At 33.3% G+C, this 22,586-nt stretch overlaps 1 protein-coding gene across 6 annotated transcripts in view; it reads left to right on the top strand.

Moving 5' to 3' along the window:
- LOC150108403 (protein O-linked-mannose beta-1,2-N-acetylglucosaminyltransferase 1-like) overlaps positions 1-22,586 on the top strand; it is a 378,713-nt gene that overhangs the window by 93,922 nt on the left and 262,205 nt on the right. For all 6 annotated transcript variants that reach the window (XM_090415822.1, XM_090415823.1, XM_090415824.1 and 3 more), the window contains 3 exons: positions 8,229-8,327; positions 18,913-19,008; positions 19,306-19,382. In XM_090415822.1, the coding sequence (XP_090271948.1) occupies positions 8,229-8,327; positions 18,913-19,008; positions 19,306-19,382 (272 nt within the window). The remainder of the gene's footprint in view (positions 1-8,228; positions 8,328-18,912; positions 19,009-19,305; positions 19,383-22,586) is intronic.

Here is a 22,586-nt window from a genome sequence, read left to right on the forward strand (position 1 = left end):
TCTCCACCTATAGGAATTGCCAATTGGTGTGCCACCCTTTTTTAATAAATTACTCTGGATTTAGAGAAAGATGTCTTTCTCTAAATACATCTTTCTCTAAATCCAGAGTAATTTATTAAAAAAGGGTGGCACACCAATTGGCAATTCCTATAGGTGGAGATGACCTGCAAATGCTTCTGCCTGATATCTCGACTTGGGCCTGGCTCCCACTGAAGAGACCTCAATAAAGGTCGAAACCGGTCTGGGTAGTGGCCCTTCCCTTAATGCATAACAATAGACATATCCGCAAGGAGATGTGTTTTGCATTATAGGAGATACTAGGATAGGAGTGTTGGTAGCTTGCTCCACCTTTGCAACGAGTTGCCCTGGTGTGTACCACCTTAACCCAGTCCTGAAGATACTTTCAGGCGCAAACTTTGTTTGCTCACACTTGGATAAAGGATTAAACTAAATTTATTATACTCTAACCAAGTGGAAAATAAACTTTCAACATCTTTCTCTAAATCCAGAATAATTTATTAAAAAAGGGTGGCACACCAATTGGCAATTCCTATAGGTGGAGATGACCTGCAAATGCTTCTGCCTGATATCTCGACTTGGGCCTGGCTCCCACTGAAGAGACCTCAATAAAGGTCGAAACCGGTCTGGGTAGTGGCCCTTCCCTTAATGCATAACAATAGACATATCCGCAAGGAGATGTGTTTTGCATTATAGGAGATACTAGGATAGGAGTGTTGGTAGCTTGCTCCACCTTTGCAACGAGTTGCCCTGGTGTGTACCACCTTAACCCAGTCCTGAAGATACTTTCAGGTGCAAACTTTGTTTGCTCACACTTGGATAAAGGATTAAACTAAATTTATTATACAGCAATACAGGCATTACCATTCTTAACCACAGCCAATCTCCTATTGTTGCTATTAATGTTTCTAGGGCATTCAATCAAGTTTGGTACACAGCCTGCTCAGGAAACTACTAGTCAGCTTTCCACTCTCTGCATTTGTGAACTTCTTTTCTGAATGATATAATCACGTAATCACAAGAAAGATATTTATTTAACCAAATATTTCGGTCTGGAAATAGCAGACCATCGTCGGTGGTATTACAAGAACAGTTTAAAAAATATACAAGCTAGAATACTAACAATAGATCGTTGAAATTAGAACATGCCGCGTGATGTTATATCACTATATCACTATTAGAACATCACGCGGCATGTTCTAATTTCAACGATCTATTGTTAGTATTCTAGCTTGTATATTTTTTAAACTGTTCTTGTAATACCACCGACGATGGTCTGCTATTTCCAGACCGAAATATTTGGTTAAATAAATATCTTTCTTGTGATTACGTGATTATATCATTCAGTCTTATGTCGCAAGTATCCTTAAAACAACAACTTCTTTTCTGGTTTTTGCACTGCATCATGATCAGTTACTTCCACTCCTCAGATTTTCAAACTAATGTTGAATTACTCCCATTCTCTTCCTCCCATAAATAAATGACTTGAAATTGTATCCATTGCTATGCTAATGATAGCACACTCCTTTCCTCTACATCATTTGACAAATCATCTGAATATTTAAAACCTTTTATGACAAATACCTTAACTCTGATTTTCTAGTTATTCTTCATGGTGTAAGAATAACCTTTTGAACCTCAATGCTACTAAAGCATAGCTGTCATATCTTTTTCAAGAAAGATTTCACTTCTCTTCCTTTTACTTCTCCTTCCTCCTTTCCTTCTGTTATGATTGCGTTCCAATCTCCCATTATTATTGTGTTGTCTTTTTGTTTGAATGTGTTCCATATATCTTCAATTTACTCATACATTTCAGCTATTTCTTCATATTTGTAATGTATGTGTGGTGTAAATAAAATAATGAAAGAAATGAAGTTGAAGAAAAAATAAATTGTATATTATAATTAATCCAGCCTGCTATTTGGGGTTGGTATTTATTTGGGCTCAGTGATGGTTACTTAGTTGTTTTGTCTTTTTTTTCCCTCTCCTCACTACTAAGTTGGTCTGTCTTGAACTGTGATTTGGGAATCTATTTCTTCTGCTTGTTCTAGTTCTTTCCTCATAAATGCAACCTAGATCACATTTATGGTAGTTACCTGTACTTCAAAGGTTTTATTTATGGATAGGGGTAATTTATGAGAGTATATGTCATCCATTCTAGATGGAGTTCAGTCTCCTTGGGGATATCCAGTAAAAAAAAAAAAAAAAAAAGAATAAGTTACTCTACTTAAAAAGCATTCCTAATTGTGTATTTATTTCTACAATTATAATAATTGCATTAAATTGCTCATTTCTACCTTCCAGAAACTGGAACATCATGGAGAGTAACATTTTTATCCTGTAGTAAAAGCTGTATATTGTCATCTCTAAAAATGATGTGATATGTTCAAAAAAATTTCAATTTGTAAGTTATGTTTTCAAGTGCTTCCACAGAAATTCTTTATGGCTTTCTCATCAGCAAAAAATCTTGTCATCTCTCTTAACTGAGCCAAGTATTTACTACATCTGAAAGCAGCACAAATGATTATATGAAATTCCTGAAAATTGAGATATAAGCTAAAATGTTGAATTATACTACCTCTCAACTTTTGAGAGAAGCTAAGTATGACTATGGGTTGTCATGTATCTAGACTCCCATTTCAAATAATTAAGATGGTGAGTTATGAATACTGAAAGGATGTTATTATATGCTTGCACACAGACACACATAAACTTCAATACAGTCTCCCCCCCACACACACACAAGAGGTCACAGAACTTATAGCATACTTAGCTCCATGTGTGGACAGATTCAATGTGAATCCTAACATAGAAAATTCAGAGACATCTGTGAGCTAGGCATCAAGTGAATATAGATAACCACAGTAACATAATGTCCACATTGCTGGTCTTATGAAAGTTTATCCTCAGCAAGCTATCTGTTTGGTCATCTTTGTGCTTAGATTATCATCTTAAAAGTACTATAATTTGCTTATTATTTCTGTTTGTTAGAATCAGATAATTGTGTCTCCTAGAGTCACATGTATTTTAGTCATGTATTATCATATGAATATGGCTAAATGAGCATTATTTGTTAATCTACAAATCACCTCTGAACTAGAAATTCTGAAACGCTTAATGCAAATCTGCTTAAAACTACATTGCACATTTTGAAGGAATTAGTAATTCTGCACCTTGTTTTTCAAGCAGAGATGACCCTCTTTTGGCAGATCTTTCAAATAAGTAGTGAACATATCTCAATGCATCAAGAATACATAGAACCTGAGTAGTATGGTGTAAGTTAGAAGTTCTTCTGAAAGTTTGTCATTTCATCCTTTATGGGGAGGCATTTACTAAAATAACTAATAATTTTTTAAATTGTAATATTGTAATGGTAATTGCTTGAAAATGTGTAACATATCTTGAAGGAATCCTTATCACACCACTTTGAGAAGAATAAGAGAAAACATAACTGGAAATTTAATGCATTGAGTTTTTAGCAGAGACTTGCTTTTGGCAAACCATACTGATAGTGAGTCATCAGTGTATTTTGATATCCATTAACTTCAGTTGAAATTCAGGTTTTTTTTTTGCTAAGGACAAATTTAGTCATTATGTCCCTTAAAAATTTAATGCATAGCATTCTGTGCAGTATTATTATTATTATCAGACCTAGAAGGCACACTCATCAAAGGAGATCAACACTCACAAAAAGATCATCAAGCCATGACTTAAGTCCATTTATTGTTTCTGTGCTCACCTCCCTTCTCACTCATGCATTGCATTTCACTCACAAACCACTCTCCATGCAAAGATCCTACTGCTCACACCCTCCTTGTACAGCTTCCAGAGATGGACACTTATTCTACCACTGTTTCCCTCTACTCATCAGAAAATCTCCATGTTAATCTGATATAAACACCTCACCAACTTATGTGTCTCAATCATATTCCTTCTTATATTCACAAGACTACAAATTGCATTCTTTCCATGTTCATTCCAGAGACCCAATACTGACTTAGTGAATCTTCTCTGGACTTTCTAAGATATCCTCATTCTTTTGAAAACTCACTAGATCTGCACATAATTGTCCATATGTAGCCTGATTAAGGCCTTATACATAGAAACCATAACATCTTTGCTTCTGCTTGTTGAGTTCCTTCTCGTCATTGCCATAATTAGTTGTGATGTTCTCACAATTTTAGCAGTATGACTTCTAAGCTTCAAGTCTCTGTCCACCACCATTCCCAGTTCTCATCTTCACCTCCTTTAAAATTTCCTCATTAATTGTATACTCTGCTTCTCATCCTTGCCTACCAAATTTCATGACCTTACCCTTTGCATTGATGAACTGGTGGTTCCACTCACTTGCCCAATCACATAGTCTATTCAGATTCTCTCTAAGGCCACAGCATTTGCTCTAATCCTCATAGTCCTTCTCCACTTTGCATCATTTACAAACAGCTGCATATCTCCAGTTGTATCTATCCTGATATCATTAACATACAAGCTAAACAATATCGGTTTCCAAAACAGACCCCCCCCCCGTTGCACACCACTAGTGACCTTCTTTCTTTCTCCTTTGGGATACCACTCCCCATACACAATCCCTAATACCTATCAGACAGTCAGTCACCTGTCCAACTTGCTAATCTGTTATCCAACTCCATCCATTTCAGTTTAGTTACCAGTTTGTTGTGTGGCAATCTGAGGCCTAGTTGTCCAATGACTTTGTCATCTAGTATTCCTAGTCTTTTCAGGTGATGATGCCAATCAACTATGCTTTGAAGTGGCCCTTGTTATGTTTCTGTTCTTAATATTTTTGCAGCTGAACTTCATGCTACCTTCCTGTCACTTAAGTATCAACACCCATCTGATTTTTGAAAACTGATTAATGAAAGGTAGTGGTAGTTATGAATAGAGCAGATTTTAATAGAAAATCACTCTCATGCTATGGCTCTATCTAGAAGTAACTAATCAATAATGTTAGTTATGAGGATTGGCTGAGGGAATGTGGACTGCAGAGTTTGGTGGATAGAAGAAGGAGAGGTGATATGATCAAGACTTTTAAACTGTTGAGAGGCAGTTATAGGGTGGACACTGGGGAGTACTTTCACTTGGTGGAGCAGCAGGAAGGAGCGATGACAAGGGAGCCATCCCTGGAAGTTACGAAAGGAAGCTGTGAGCAAGAGGTTGAGGACTGGTTTCTTTGCATGGTGGGTGAGGTGGAACCGTTGAATGCATTGCCTGATAGAGTGTTGAGAGCAATAATGGTCAATGAGTTCAAGGAGTGGTATGATAGACTGTGTTTCCTAGGAAGGACCTCCTATGATGAGTCTCTTGACTCCATGGAGGCCTGAATAATACTAGATAAGTCTCATTTGAAATAGGAATGCCATCAAAAGCTATATATGTGTTAATAACTCTGATGAGACTGCCAGTTTGTTTCTCCTTTTAAGAGACTGTTTTTACACCAAGTGGTAAGTAAATTTACAAAAGTTCCATCCAATTGGATTGAACTGCTGCAGTGACTTTTACCTTCATTCTTTTTAGAATTCTGGAAATGATTGACTCAAGACAAAAAAAAAAATATATATATACATATACACGAGGGTGGTCTGAAAAGTTCTCAGCCTCGACCAAAAATGGCAACACTATTGGCAAGAGTTTTTTTTTTTTTTCCCTAAGTTGGTACATCTGCCATAAACTTTTGCAAGTCATTCTGTCAAGTAGTTTGTTTTATACAGTTGTCTGAAGCAAAAGTGTTGTCTGTATCCCTTGAAATAGATAAAATTGAGTATCATGCGGTAATAAAATTCTTTGTAAAAGAAGGTTTAATGCCAAAAGAAATTCATTTGAAGTTCATAAAACTTTATGGGCACTCTTCTGCTTCATTTTCAACAATTAAGAAATGGGCTGCCGAGTTTAAACCTGGCCACACCAGCCTTGAAGATGATCCACGTGAAGGACATCCAAAAAGTGTAATGACACCAGAAATCATCGATCAAGTGCACAATATGGTATTGGATGACCTGATAGGGTACTTTCCCTGTCAGGAAAACAAACAACATATAGACATACAGCATGACGTCATGTTGTATGTACCCAGAAGGATTGTATCAATCAAACATTACTCAACAGTGCCCACACCATTTGCTCCTCCGAATCATCTTTACAAAAAAGAGCTTCTCATGTTTAAATTATTGATGCAAGTAAGTGATATAACCTTTGTAACACCCAGTGGAGATCATTGACTTTTATAGTTTGAATATTCAGGCTATCACTATACAATTTGATACTGTTTCCATCAAAGAGTACTGCTAACATGGAAAGAGAGAGAGATGAGTTCTTATCCTTTCTGCTTTTGACATGGTCACAAGAATTTTGTGAAAGTTTTATCTTCTCACTTTATTGGGTCTCATATTTTGCACAAATCAGCTGCTTTGTGGACGAGAGAATTAGTGAGCACCAAAAATGTATTTGATACATGGAGTCTCACTTAAAAGCTTGAAGTTTATGCAGAGCACAAGATATCCTTTGTAAACTTGCTCAGCTCATAGTTCATCCACATAAGTTGTTTTAAGCATAAATGTTTATTTAAGGAGCTCTGAGACCTTGTTATATCATCTCTGTTTAAATCCTAGTAGCAACTTTCAATGCCAAAAGTGTGGTAGTCTTTTCTTAATTAGATGCTATATTGTATTTGTGCTTATGCGTACAACCTACTTTAAACAGTTATGTGACTGTTAAACGTTCTGCTTGGTTTGAATTAGCTGCTTTTACACTAGATGGACTGTAATATTTAGTCCAAAATATTCATGTCGTAATGATCTTTTAATGTTTCCTTTAATAATTTTTTGTTGCTACTGTAATTGCATATATATTCAGGTTGGATCCTGCTCTAGAACCCAAACATGGAACTTTTAGTAAACAATAAACAGGCAGGTGACTCGCACACCAGCTGCAATACTGTGCAATATTCATCTACCACTGAAATATTAGTTTTGAATAAGTGATGGTGTTTCTATCTGGAAACACTTGGTGAGAGAAAACTGTACCAGTGAATAGAAGTAGGGAGAATTGAGAAGGAGAAACTGGTTTGGGGTTTGCAGTTGGATGTTGAGCAGCTGCTATTCCCATTATTATAGGTTATAAATTTTCAATGAAGGATGGTTGAAAGTTCCTGGATGTTATCGATGTTGAAGTTGAGAGATGGTTTTTTTTTTTTTTTTTTTTTTCAGGAAGATTGTCTTCTTCCCAAAGAATACCATTGAGATCACTGTAGTACTGATTTAAGATCATTCAATATTGACAAGATTTGTTGAGTGAGTAAAAGAAATGGTACAGATGAAACAGTGAATAGGTTTAATTTTGGTGGATGTAGTGCAAGTGATCATTATAGATTTCAGTTATAAGAACAAACAGTGTAGAAGAAAAACAAATGAGAAGAAGGGAATTCTTATAATTGCTAAGAAACAATTATCTTATGTATCATGATGGAGAATGTTTGAGGGTGTTGGACCTGATTAGAGCATCTGAAATACCATTAATGATGTGACCTCCCTGAACTCGGTAACCATCATGCTAACTAGAGGAAATGGGAATAGACAAAAATATGAAGGTTCCATTTAGGGTGTCATGTTGAATTGCAGGCAGAGAATTATGGTAGTTATACGAGATATTTTGGAATAGTCTCATGATGGTAAATATTGCAAAAGAAAGCATCAACAGTGCATAGGACAATCAAGAGATGCGTGAAGGTATCTGTGTTCTTGGAGTTAAAGAATAAATCCAGTGCAAGGTAAATGATTACTTCCACTATATTTGTACTAATTCAAATTTCAACAAGAAATTGTATGTGTGATGTTCTTTATTTGCAGATATTTATTCAAGATTATGTATTAGTTTGGAAAACTTAATTTGTCTCCACAGAATTGAATTGCAGTAAGAGCAGGTTCTTTGCATGGAGAGCAATTGGTGAGTGGAATGCATTTTGTGAGTGTGTTTTGAATGTAGACATATTGAATCAGTTTAAAGCATGGTTGGATGAGCATTGTGTGCAATAGTGTGTGTGTACCTCCCATGATGAGTCTCCGACTTCATGGAGGTGAGATGTTAATAATAATAATAATTTTTTTCTTCATTACAGTTTTCTGATATTTACCTTTTTTTTTTTTAAATTCCCTCATTTTCATGTACATCATATTGATAACTGTTCCTGCTATTACCAGTGGAAGGTCAGCCAATTCATCCTGATCCTATTCCACGAGAAAACAAACCGCGACAAGATTTTTGTCAAGCACATCCCGATTTTCCACACTTCTGTGACAGTAAGTAATAATTACCAAAGTTTTCAGCAAAAGAAAATTATTCAGATTTGTGGCAACTTAACAAATTCACTGTGTTGTTAAGATGAACTTTGGACAATTTTCTTTATCTAGAAACCTGTTTATTCATTAGTTTATCAATAACTTATGTTGTTTACATTATAATTTTTCTTTTAAGGTGTTATATGGTTCCTAATTTAAATAGAATTTGTAATCTAAACCAAAGATTAAACTTAACAAATGTATATTTCAGCTTTAGATATTACATGTAGGTGTTACGTACTGTTTCCAGAACAAAATAGTCATAGAAATAATTGTTATAGTTGTAACTTGATAGTCTCTGAAAGTTAAAGAGGCAGAAAAAAAGTGTATCAAAAAGTCAGCATATGCCCTGTGGAAGACAAAAAAAAAAGTAGCTAAATAAAAAGTCCTGGGAAGACTGGTAAGATATAGTAGACAAATATTGAGAAGGTGGGAAAATGTTCTGCACGTTATTGAAAAAGAAAATGAAGAAAGAAGTCAGTGTCCAGAAAATGCAGAAGAGTGCTATTAAGCAAATAGTTCTCTTCTGGATACAATCTAGCATTCTGAGGGAAGTTTTTGGGACACAACCTCAAATATGAAGTAGTATTCTAAGGTTGGAAGAATTAGGGTTTATTATTTTATTAATTTATCCATCCATCCATCAGTGGCTTTAACAGGCTCTTAAGCGCCTATGGCCTTCCAAGTATCCTTGGATTTCTTAACCATAATATGAGGATAAGGCGGTTACCTCTATGCCTCTAAGTATTCTTGTCTGTAGATTGTATGTGTTCTGCTGGCCGGTTTGTCTATTTTGAGGGACAAAAAAACAGAGTTTCTGGAAGAAAAACTCTCTACCTCCATATGAGACCAGCTAACTCACTTTTCATAGAAAGAGACCAGATAAAGGTTCCTCACGTCACTGATGGGAATCTAACCCAGGTCTTTTCGACCAAAGGGCTTCACCTCTACTGACTGAGCTATGAAGGCTCATTATTTTATTAATACTTTATTAATTTGTTGACATTTCTAGAAACTGCCATCACACCTTCATTGATGCTGCTGGCTTGTCATGCATGAGTTTTAGCCTTTTCTATTTTTATATTTCCATTTATTTCAAAGTTTAATGTTTTAGTTTATTCTTGCTAATTTCATGTTTCTATGTACATTTTTTGGTTCTTCTTTTATTGCTTTATTTTCAGTCTTATACTATTTTGGTCCCATTAAGTTCAATACTAAATTTTAAAAAAATATAAATAAATCTTGACATAACTAAATTGTATGCAGTATGATGATAATTTTTCCTGTCAAGAATATTCAATATGTTTTTTTGTTCAGAATTCTTTCCTAAATAAATTTTAATTGGTAATTTTAACATATTTGATCTAATTAGCCAAGCAGGCTTATTACATCGGGCAGCTCTATTGGAAAAAGGTTAGAAATAAAGGAAACAGTAAATAATTGGATGATAAAATAGATATGAAAACTGAAGATGGAGATATTTTAGATGTGTGGGGTAATCACACATCTAAAATATTTAACTAGAAATTCTCAAATATGGGGGTATAAAAGTTTTACAGTGACTATACTGCAAAATTCAGTAGGTCAGAGGGTCAAATTCCAGATGATTAGAGTATAGCTCTCATATTACTCATTTGTTGAGGAAAATAAAATCATGTGAGAATTAGAGAAATTTCCTTTCCTCAGTGTTCCAAGTAAGATTTATGCAAGCATACTTTAGTAAAGGCTAAGGAAACTCCAGCAAGAACAAGGTATATTTCTAACAAATAGACATTGTCAGGATTAGAGTTTTACTCTGGTGAAATTTAATTAAAAATGAGGATATTAGGAATGAACTTGACATTGTTAACATTCTGGAATGTGTGACTGAAGCTAATCTCAGGTGGCATAGTCACATAAAAAGAACAGGAGAAAAAATGTTAGCAAAACAGGTATTTATGCCAAGTGTGGAAGGAAAAAGACCCAGAGGAAGAACTACATGGATTGATACAGTGCCTTAGAAGACCGAAATATAAAATCGAATGTTTGGAGTCCTGACAGAGAACAGATGAATTTGGAAGAAAATTGTCAATAGGAAGTTAATAATGATGTAAACTTTTCATGTAGTACTATTATAATATTGTATCTCCCCCCCCCCCACAAAAAAAGAAGTACATATCGGGAATTTGATGATGTATCAGTAATGTAATATATAAGATTATATATAATATTCTTATATAAGATCATTTCTGTCCATTCTACAATTTAAATTTGCTTAGAAATAGAATTCAGCAGTTGCCTTCTCTTTTCAGATCCTTTCATACTAAGACAATCTAGAAGCCGGCCTGGTTGGCCAAGTGGTCAGCATATCCGCTCTCCAGCCAAAAGGCTGCAGGTTCAAATCCCGCTGTAGGCATGGATGTTTGTGATTGTCTTTGAAAATACTAGTAGTGCTGGTTGGCTGTAGATGGCATTGGTGTAGTTGCAGTTCATTGTAGTTGGTGGAGAGTTGTAAAGTAGCTGTCTTCTCTCGATGAGTCTTTGAACTCTCTGGAGGTGTTACATAATAATAATAATAATATGTGTGTGTGAAGTTTAAGCTATGGTTTAAAAAAGATGTTTGAATAATATAGTTTTCTAAAATGGTGTTTGCAGGGCTAAAATAATTCCTACTTCTCAAATAAAACACATTTGTCAATAAAAAGAAGCTTATATAATTAAAATACTAGCAGAACCTTTCTTTTATATCACTTACATAAAAAAAAAAGGGTTGCATTCATTAGCTCACAGGGATAACTAATTCACTACAAAATTGTCAGCTCTTTTGCCATGTTTGATGCAGTTATTAGAATCTCTAGTCAGCACAAAAGGTTTTATATCACAAAGCAGTTATCTACAAAACTTTAGTCATCAAATGAACAAAAAAATAATAATTTTGTTTACCTGTAAACATAACACTAAGAGAAATCTGCATACTTTCAGTTGGGAAAAAAAAATTGCTTTGTTGCAAAATAGTTTCACATTAATTTCCTATCTTGTATAGATACAAGCATTCACAATGTTGATTATCATATAACAAGGAAAATCCACTTTTTCTCCAGATGAATATAAAACATTATGGAGGAATAACAATCTGATTGTGAATTGTGCTAACAAAGACATAGCTCTTGGATAAAACTTAAAATGCATTATGCTGAACCCCAAGGACTGTATGACTTCATCAAAAATTGATTTGACTGATTATCATCTTAGATGCATGTAGATTGTATTATTTCCAACTTAAAAAAAAATACAGTACATTAATTCATTTGAATAGTTAATTTTTTACTAATATTCTATTATCCGAGATTCCTGAATTTGTGAAGGAAGAACCTCCCTCCACTAATGCTCTAAGATTATTTGAATTTACTTTTAAACTCAGGATGTCTCACACATCAAAATGATATTAAACAAGTGGCAGCTTTGATTCTCACTTACTCACCACCTATATCTGAAAATTTTGAATGGCTGATATATCATCTTTTCAGTTGCTTTCTGTCATGTACTATTAAGATGATGTTTTTGCTGATTGGAATTCCTCATTAACAGGTCTGCATACTTTCTTATATAAGATCACTTCTGTCTATTCTAGAATTTAAATGTACTTAAAAGTAGAATTCAGCAGTTGCCTTCTCTTTTCAGACCCTTTCATACTAAGACAATCTAGAAACCGTTAGTTTTTATTGTCATTATCATCTAAGCCATCAGTCAGGTTATATGATAATGATCCAAACCTTGGTTCACCAGTCACATATATTCTGTTGATGGCTTGTTGTGATAAGTAAAGAAATAACTGTAGATAATCACAAAATATTGCACTATTTCGTAAGAATTTTTTATTTATGAGAAACACCATTCTACAACATTTATAGTGTAGAAAGTTTTGTTATATCTGTGTTAAAATTGAAATGCCATGAGAAATTTGGATAGAGTTAGTAAATATCAAATGTTATTAAATTCCATCCATCAAGATAGGAATTATTACATCTTGAATGATTTTGCCAATAAAAATAGCCCGCCCACTTATAGGGTTTGGGGGGGGGAGGTTCATTTATCAACATCTCAAACCTAAGACAAATTTACTTCACTGTAACTATAACCAAATACACGTTGTACTAATAGGCTCTAATAATTGTTTATGTATAATACAGTATGAAATTATTGAAAATTGAATTTTTTATTATTGATATTTCCATTTTCATAATGAGAACTTGATGTCTGACAGAGGGCTGTGCAGTGGTGCTATTAAAAAAAAAAATTTTTTTTTTTAATATCAATTCCACACAAGAGGTTGCAGAATTTATAGTGCATTAATGCCATATATATATATATATATATATACACACACATACAAGCATCAGGATAGAAAGACCCATTGATAAGGATAGTTCTTTCAAAGGAGGTAGATCGAATGAAAGATGAGAAGTGGGTTTGTTAGGCTTTCAGGTGAAGACATGAAAGGGCGTGGAATTTTTTTTTTTTATATATATACACACATACAAGTATCAGGATAGAAAGACCCATTGATAAGGATAGTTCTTTCAAAGGAGGTAGATCGAATGAAAGATGAGAAGTGGGTTTGTTAGGCTTTCAGGTGAAGACATGAAAGGACGTGGAATTTTTTTTTTTAATATAATGACAGGCGTGTCCAAAGTTAGTGTAGCCCATGTGATAGCAACTCATTTTTGGCTTATGTACTCTAGACACACAACTTTGTTTTGCTACTGTAAATGGTCTGTTGACACCAGAATTGAAATGACTTGATAAATTTTTTATTAGAAGTCTAATTTACCAACTTTGTGAACTGAATGAATTGTCCATCCACTCTCCAATTAGTAAGTTGTGGGTTCTAATCCCACCACAGGCGTTGATGTTTGTCAGTGTCTTTAGGTTGTAGAGGAATTTCATTGTCTGATGCAGTATTACCACCCTGCATATTGGAGGGCTGACTTGACTCTAGAGTAGGATGTCCCAATTATCTAACTTGTTGCTCATCCATAGTACTAATGTACCATATGTTTCTTTCATGAATGAAATTCACTTCACATTAAAAAAACAAACAGAAGAAATTTTTTTATTAAATTCTGTGCAGCCCAATAAGTTAACTTTACTATCAGTTCATATTATTTTGCCAAATATTTCTATTAAAATTAATATGAAACCCTGAACCATGTTGATATTCTATGTTTAAGTATCTGATCCTATGAAAAAGTATGAATGGCAAGTGCCCTTTTCTCCATAGCCACATTGCTGAATATATGAATAATAAATTGCTGAATAATATATGAATCCTTGCAGATTTCAGTTTGTTCATGAAAGTGAAAGATTTCTGCTGAAGTGATCCAACTTATCAGATATTAGAAAGATTTATTGATAGGAATATGAGACTTATTGAAACATTGGGTAGCCTATAACAAATTATAATGAATTATAATGAATTCCTGTTTTATAGGCATTCATTATAATCTCTGTTAAATAAAATTTTAGTTGAACAACAGGAGTATGTCTGAAATTTTCTCGTAATTTCATCTAGTCATAGTCCATTGAATCATCATGAAATTTATCCAGGAAACTGTTAAGATGTTCTCCATAAACTGCTTTAAACAGAAATGACTAATGCTTTCCCAGTTATTAGAAAGTTATTAGATTTTTTTTTTTTAATTTACTTAAAAAAAGGATAATTAATAGACTTAATAATCCTTCACTAACTTAACCATATTGAATTCTGATGGTAGACTAAAGTGACCTTACCTTAGTGTTTCATCCATGTTACATCACTGTTGTATGAATTTAACTTCTTCCATTATGTGCTTTCAAACCTATCCATCTGTCATGGAGGAGGGCAAATGTTAAATGTCTTGCATTAAATATCTTGTCCAGTTGACGCTTACTATATCAAATACCATTGTAACTCTCCACAAATCCTCCCAAAGAAATTCACTATGGCAAACTCTTCACTATAACAATTATTCATGTGGTTTCTAAGAGTTTGTTGTAGTGAGTCATCTATATATTAGTATTGTTCTAAAGGACATTCTTCATAGAAATTTTCTTCAATTTCCTTCAGTTAACTCAGCCACTAAAATATTACTTTGGTCTCAGAGCTTACTGTAATGACCATTGACCATACCAGCCAGAATCATGCTATATCTTAGAATTGGAAGAATGTATGTAGACATAATACTAGAGACAAAAGAAATGGATAATTTACATTAAATAAATTAATTTTAATTGTAAAATTTTATCTTCGTTTATAAGGCATTTTCAGTACAGCTAAAAAAATGGAACAACATGATATACAATTAACATAAACTCCACAATTTAGTAAGGTAATAAATGGCCAAACAGTAAATAAATAAAATTTATTTTAAAAAATAACAATAAATTAATAAAGATTATCAGATTGAAAAGAAGAAACAACTTAATTGCCTTTTTGGATCTGTTATTTCCTTGTCACCTGGATGGCAGTTTTCAATTCCCATTGTTTTGGGAGAAAACTGACATGGGCCATTTAAGACTGTATCAGTTTTAAATGTGACAGACCGTTAAGACCATAATACACCATGCCCACACTTTGTATTCTACAGATGACTTAGTAAGAATTGCATCATATTAAATCAAATAGTTTCAGTGAAAAATTTATTAACAAAACTTTTAATGAAATTTCTTCTGAGCAAGAAGAAATTGCTCATATTCCACTTTCCTGTGTTGAAGGAATATCTGAACATATTGCAAAAATTTTCAAGTTTCTCAACATCTATGTAGCATATTGTCCTGTCAGAAAACTTTTCACCAAAAAGTCAAGCTTTCTGTACTTAATTTTCTGGTTGTTTACCAGATCCCTTGCTCTTGTCATCTGCCTTATGTTGAACACTCTAGAAGGATCTCCATTTGTCAGTTCAGATCTCTTGAACCCTGAATTTAGCCTTGCTGAACATGCCATCTCTACTAAGCACAGAGACTTCCAAAAGACAAACTCTCACCAATGATGCTACCTGGCATATACAAGGGTTGTTTGAAAAGTTTGGTAAAAAAAACAAACATTTTTTTTGAAAAAAATCACCTTTATTTCTCAACATAGTCTCCATCAAGGTCTACATATTTGGTCCAGCGAGTTTCCAATTTTTTTATCACATCTAAAAATTAGGATTTGTCAAATTGTGCAAAACATTGTGCAGACTGAAACAAAAAATTTTGTATAAGAGAAGATTCATTATGATGCATCTGTATGAAACATTTTGTCCAAATTTAAATTATATCTGATAGCTTACATTTATCTTCCTTTTTCGTATTTAGTGTTGACTCCTTAATATTAGCTACTTCTTTCTCTGATCATTGTTGCTAAAATATAGCATTATAGCTATAATAGTAGAATGCATTATAACTATAATAATAGCTATAATGCACTTACCTCACCTGTTCTAGTTTTCTTAGTTTAACTAACACCAAGTGTGCCAGTATGATACTTTTCTAATCCTTCTGCAAGTTCGACTTCTTTTCCATTAATAATTCTTATTAGACTTGTATGACTGTATACATAGAGGGATTCCAATTTAAACATGCATGCTACTGTTTTTTTAATCCACTTCCTATTGTTTTTCAGTAATTGTAGTTTCCAATTTTTCAGTAATGAAAAAATTGGAAACTCGCGAGACCAAATGTGTAGACCTTGATGGAGACTATGTTGAGAAATAAAGGTGATTTTTTTTCAAAAAAAAATGTTTTTTTTTAACCAAACTTTTCAAACAACATTTGTTTGTATATGCCAGGTGGCATCATTGATAAGAGTTTGTCTTTTGGAATAGGTAGCAAGTTGTGTATTTGATTGATGTGTTTATAGGTAGCAATGAGTTAATATTTTTTCATAATTTTGCTACATGTTCAGAGATGTCTTTAATATATGTATAGGAGTCCTGTGGGCTTCTTGTCTTGGTTGATTTATAGGAGAGTGGCAGTAAGTAGACCTTCTTCACACATATGGCATAGTAAATAACATTTTTTATAATAATTTTTTGGAATAAACTCATTTATTCCAAAATAAATAGTCTTTCATGCTGGTGCAGAGTCCACGAACTTCATCTTACTCAGCTTTGATCTGCATGGCCATCCACTTCTTCAAATAAAAGTGTTATTTGTGACTTAAAAGTGACTTATCACTGCAAGTAACTCGTTTTTCTCCATTTTTATGAAAAATGCAAACACGGTCATTTTAAATGTTCACCAAACAAGAACTACACCACGTTGCATGTGGCTAAAATTTTGCCAGAGGTCATGAAAAAGATGTTATGTGCCGGCATTGGTATGAATGAACGAATTGTGTCATCAAATATTGGAAATTTACCAAACTTTTCAAACAACCCTCGTATGAAGTACCATGTTCGTGTAACTTGTCTTACTATGGACAAACAGAAAAATCTATAAATAAATGTATCTCTGAACATCAAGACAACACATTTATCTTGTCAAATCACACAAATCTGGACTTGCACAACATGGAATTGAAAACGCTCAATTATATTAAATAAATTTATCTGTTATATTTTAATTTAATTTGATTAGTTTTAATTTCAGCCAATTAGTTTTAATCCATGAACACGCAACTGTATATATAGAGGGATTCCAATTTAAGCATGTGTGCACTACTGTTTTTTAATAGAATTTCTATTGTTCGATAATTGTACTGATGATGTCTTATGATACATATTTACATAATAAAGTTAATTACTGTGGCATATGTGTTATTCTTTAGTAGGCAGACTGACCTTTAAGAATGGTGGTCATTTTTTAGTATAGTCTGAGAGTTTAGAATTACAATTGCAGTCCCTTTAACTGTTTTCAGGATTATTATTTTTTTGCTATTTTTGAGATTTAGTAGAGCTTTATATTCTCTGTTGGTCAACTTTTGGGAGGTTTAACCTGTGTCAGCCCATTGGCTACATCTAGACTTACATTGTTGGCCTCACTGGAGGGGGGGGGGCTGTAGATTCCATACTCAATTTGGATTATGAAATCTGTAGTTGGTACATATCTGAGTGCAATGGTAAAGTTTTGGTCTTGGCTCAGTACATTGATGGCATCAGCTTTGGGGGTGGTGGAGGACAAGTTAACCACATTCTTTTCAACTTTTCAAACAGTTTGCAACCTTTTGGCAGACTTTTTGATTTGCTGATGTTTTACTCTTTTTTGGGGAGATTCCTTATCAGCTGATGCATTTTAAATGTGAAAGAGGTCTGCATTGAGTATAGTGGAGAGCTGCACTTGAAGTGTATAAATAGCTGTGTTAGTGGCAGCAAGTACAGCACTAATCACCCCAATCTTTTCCTACAGTAGGGTGAAGCTAGTGCACTAGGTGGTGAAGATCTTAAAAACCCAACTACTTACAAATAACACAGAAAGTTAGCATCCCTTATCCACTCTCCTAAAGACTACCTGCAACCTTTAGATTTACCTAGGGTCTTCCAGCCACCCTGAAGCTATGACCGTTCATGTTGTCAAACATGCAGGACAGCCAACATCTGAATATTAGAACACCAAGACTATATCCATTTCCACCATTATGATCACTCAAGTTTGTAGCCCTGGAGTAATGTTAGTCCACCAAAGCAGATTTAAATTTTGACAGGCTTTTCTTCGAAACTGCTTTTGCTCTCATGAACTATCTCAATCTGTACAAATGTGGTTGCATCAAACTGCCTCTTCTACAGGAAACTTATCTGCAGACATTCAGGCCAACAGCCAAAGATACCCAACCAAAGCCAATAGGTAGTGAAGTTTTAGGACTGTAGGCCTCTATTTTTCTCAGTTACTGAAGTGTATTAATTCCTGAAGATGCCAATTTCATTTTGGAAAAATATTGGAAATAATAAGTAAACTTTTTATTATTTAGTCCATGTTGTCGATTTCCTGAAACAGCATCATGTATGATAATCAATGTATAAACACCAGAATCACAATAACAGGCTAACGGTAAATCTGTTTTTCTTTGGTACTTTAAGAACCATTTAGCATCAAGATCTACACAAATACTAAAAATATATAGCATTCAAATACTTATATATATAGCATGTGAATACTAAAAATGCAACAAGACTAAACATATGCAGCACTAAAGCACTAAAAATATATCACTTCCATGTTGAAAGCAAACTGAGGAAAATGTATGCATGCACCATATGCTATCTGCTTTGCAGAGGACTGCTGTTAGATGGTACATGCATAACATAGGCAGATTAAGGAAAATTTTTATTATTTACTGTTTTTAGCCCTTTCATGATAATTTGCTTAAGTGCAAATTTACTTAAGTCCATGACTGCCTGTATAATATATTGCCCAACCAATGAGTTGAGAGGAAACATATCATTAAAATTGCTTACCTTAAAATATGATTTTATTAATATCATTTATAAACTTATGAATCTTTATATCAGGAAACATACTTGAATATAGAGTATTTTGGGAAAGTCACTAGTTTCATATCTAATTTACCCACTTTTTTTTATTTTTTATTTTTTTTATTTTTTTTTTATAGTTGATGTTGTAAATGATCCATTGTTTGCTGCTCCGCTTGTAAAGCATAATTCATCAGGAAAGAAAATATACAATATTCCTATTCTTGTTTTAAGTGGTATGTATTATATAATTTTAATTGAATATTTCTCTGCAAGAAAAAAATTGTTGTATATACATCTTAAGTTTTGAATTTATGTATACTGCTAGAATTAAGTAATTCTATTAAGGAACTGAAAGATGATGGTCATTAATATTTGCCTCAAAATATTTGATGTTATTAAGATCATGTATTATCATTTTTTCCATTTAATAATTCATTTGATAATTAGTTTTTCCTTATTCCACTTGTAAATTAAGTTTTTATTAAACTTCTACATACTTAATTTTATCATTATTGGGTTTTCTTTTTTAGGTGAAAATATACAGTTTTTGCCTCTAACTTTGGAAACTTTAATTAGACAATCAGGTGTGAATCCTGGACATGTTGTAGTAAGTGGGTATTTTTATACGTAATATTTAAGTAATAAGTTCAATTGTTGTTTTCTTGAAAGAATGATCATCACAAAATAGAAAAAAATATAGATTTTAGTGATCAGAATAGCATTGGTTATTTTTGAACTATGAATTTGGGATATGGGATGCTGAATGTATTAACATAGAAGGTTGCCCATTTTGTATTAAATCAGTATCGTATTCTTATGGAATTTGAAATTATTACATAACTACAGATTACTACCTACTATAATTACCATACTACTTCTAAAGCAGACTTTAGAGGCATAGTTTCAATGGCTGTTATTTTAATGAAAAGCAGTGACTTTAGTTTTCTCAGATTTGGTTGTAAGTGCTGCTATTTAAAGTAGGTGTCAAATTTTGATACATTCACTTTTAGTGTATTCTCTGCACCTTGAAATTAGGTGTTCTGAGTTGCAGTTGTAATGTCATCTCCATACATAAATTTCTGTGAGACAATAGTGGGGATGTCGTTAGTATAGAAACTGAAAAACAATGGAGTGAGCACAGATCCTTGTAGAAGATCATTCCTTAGCTTGTGGATTTTTCTTTTGGAGTTGCACCTGAATTCATCTATCCCACAGTATAAAGACAAGCAGTCTTCAGAAAGGAGATAACCTCTAGGAATTCAGGATTAGACCCTCTCTGCGAAGAGAGTGAAGTAGACTGTCTCCTGCTTTTGCATCCTGGATAATGCAAAATAACACATCTGGATGTAAAAGAGGTGGGAGTGATGGTGGTCAGAAGTTACAATGAACAGCTCTGGCTAGAAACCAGAAAGTAAGGCTGCCATTTAGGCTGAATGCAAGTTTCCTGCTTTGCTCTCTCTCTCTCTCCCCAAGTCAGTTTTTGATGTTTTTATAGTTTTCTTGCAGCAATTCTGAGCTTTGGGGTAAGTAGCATAAGAAGGTATACACCTTTTTATACTTATTATATACATCTATTATACAACAATTCTCCATTTACACGGTAGATTGGTTCCAGAAAGCACCATGTAAATGAAAACCATGTAAAAAAAGAATACAGTGCATGTGAAAAAATAGAAGAATGGTTCCAGATGTGAAAACCCGATATGAATAATAAGTTATTTTTGAACAAAACATGAAAATCATTGAATAAAATCCTATTTAATTTTAATGGAATATTTTTTATTTTAAATACTTATTTAAAGTATATACATATGTATCTTTCTTAAAGAAAATAATGCATCACTAATAAATCAGAAATTCGAAAATTGCCCAAATACATCCGCACATATGGTTATTAGTTAAATTTTATTCACCGTCACTTTCTGACTGTAGCTGCATTCTTTTGTGTGAGATTGGAATGAAATTGCTTCCATCACTTGAAGCACTTTGGCCATCCTGTTCATATTGTAATGGCTAAACATTTTCTTCAGTAAAAGGAACTAAATTAGCATAATTTCTAATAATTATGAAGGTTGATCTTTTTTTTTTTTTACCACGAACTCTGTAATTAATCGTTGAGATCCTGTTTTGACTAGATCTTTGTATAACTCTTCATATTGCCCCATGCATGATTTTAGTTCACATTTAAACTGTTCAGCTCATTCAGCATTTGGATCATGTGTAAGAAAATGACTTTACAATTTACTAGGTCATTTGAAGCCCTTTTTAAATTAATCCTGCAGTGAGTGGAATCTCTTCATCATCATCACTTTTTTCTTTTTCATCGAGATTCTCAAGGACAACTTCTATTATTTCGTCATCACTAACAGCCTTGTCAACCATCAATTCTTCAATATCTGCAGACAAAAAATTATCAAATCCTTCCCTGCCAACTGCATATGCTAATCTGATGATATTAGGATATTCAGTTGTATGCAAAGATACAGGGTTTTCTTTTTCACACATTCTAGCCAAGTAGTTTTCCAGCATGCATTTAAAGTTGATGGTTTCAAATCTGATAATGCCAACTTGGCAAGTTTGATGCAATCCAAAATAGAAAATTTCTTCCACACATCAATAACTGTCAGTAAATTATTCATATCTGGTTTATCCAAAATGTATTGGAATGTTCTTCTTATGTAGTAAGTTTTGAAGGTAGCGATCACACCCTGATCTAGTCGTTGTATTAGGGAAAACAAAATTCTACATTCAGGTGTTCTATAGAAGAATGGTTCCAGAATGGAATTGTCTATGATCAATAAAACTTTAAAGTCCAGATTTTTTTCCATCAAATTGTTGGAATACACAATATTGAAATCAACAAAACAAAACATTTAATATAAGGTTATATGACAAATACATAAATTTAACTCCTTGGTTCTGTGGTTCGCTATCTTGTTGTAATGTTGTTGTTAATAAAGCCAATTAATCGCTGATTGATTACTAATCAAAATGTAGGGAAATTTATATTTATACTGTGCCACCCTATATTTAGATTAGTGTATATAAAATAGTAGAATCAATTTTCAATTAACTTAGCAGGCTCCTTATTCATACAGGCCGAATTTAATATTTTTCACTTAGGGCTCCTGCGAGGTTCGAACTTTTTATGAACGGTGCAATGAAAAAGAATCAGGCATACACAATATTGAAATCAACAAAACAAAACATTTAATATAAGGTTATATGACAAATACATAAATTTAACTCCGAAAATAAGACAATACAATTAACTTAGTTCGTCAGGTCAAAACATTCATATTAAATTAGACTTCAAATCTTCAGATACAAAATTCACAGTTCTCTCAATTACAAAGATTGTTCACGCTGATCAATACTACAGAATTTCTTGCTAAATACATTTGCTGGTATCACTCACTTACACTCTATATTTAACACTTAGCAAGCACTTATAACATTATTAATCATGGCAGTTATTACTTCATGGGGAATTAATTTCGACTTCTAACTTTGGCTGAATTCAGTGGAACGATACAGTAAATATTAGGATATTCGAGACGGAACTATCACTTAAACCTTCACACTGAAATAAATAAAATAGGACTGTCCTTACCGGGATTAATCCTCAGCACATCAGATTCAATGTGAGCACATTTTCAACTTATATTCACTTATTACTTTGATGGAACACTATTTAAAAGAATTCTTCAAGGAGATAACTGAATCGTTATTTATCGCGCTACACAATTCTTGGTGGACTTACTATAAGGCAGAATAATTATTCCATGTTTACTACTCTATAACAAATTGA

This window comes from Typopeltis vanoorti, chromosome 3, assembly GCF_054136105.1.
Source record: "Typopeltis vanoorti isolate ZY-2024b chromosome 3, IOZ_Tvanoo_1.0, whole genome shotgun sequence".
Lineage (NCBI taxonomy): Eukaryota > Metazoa > Arthropoda > Arachnida > Uropygi > Thelyphonidae > Typopeltis > Typopeltis vanoorti.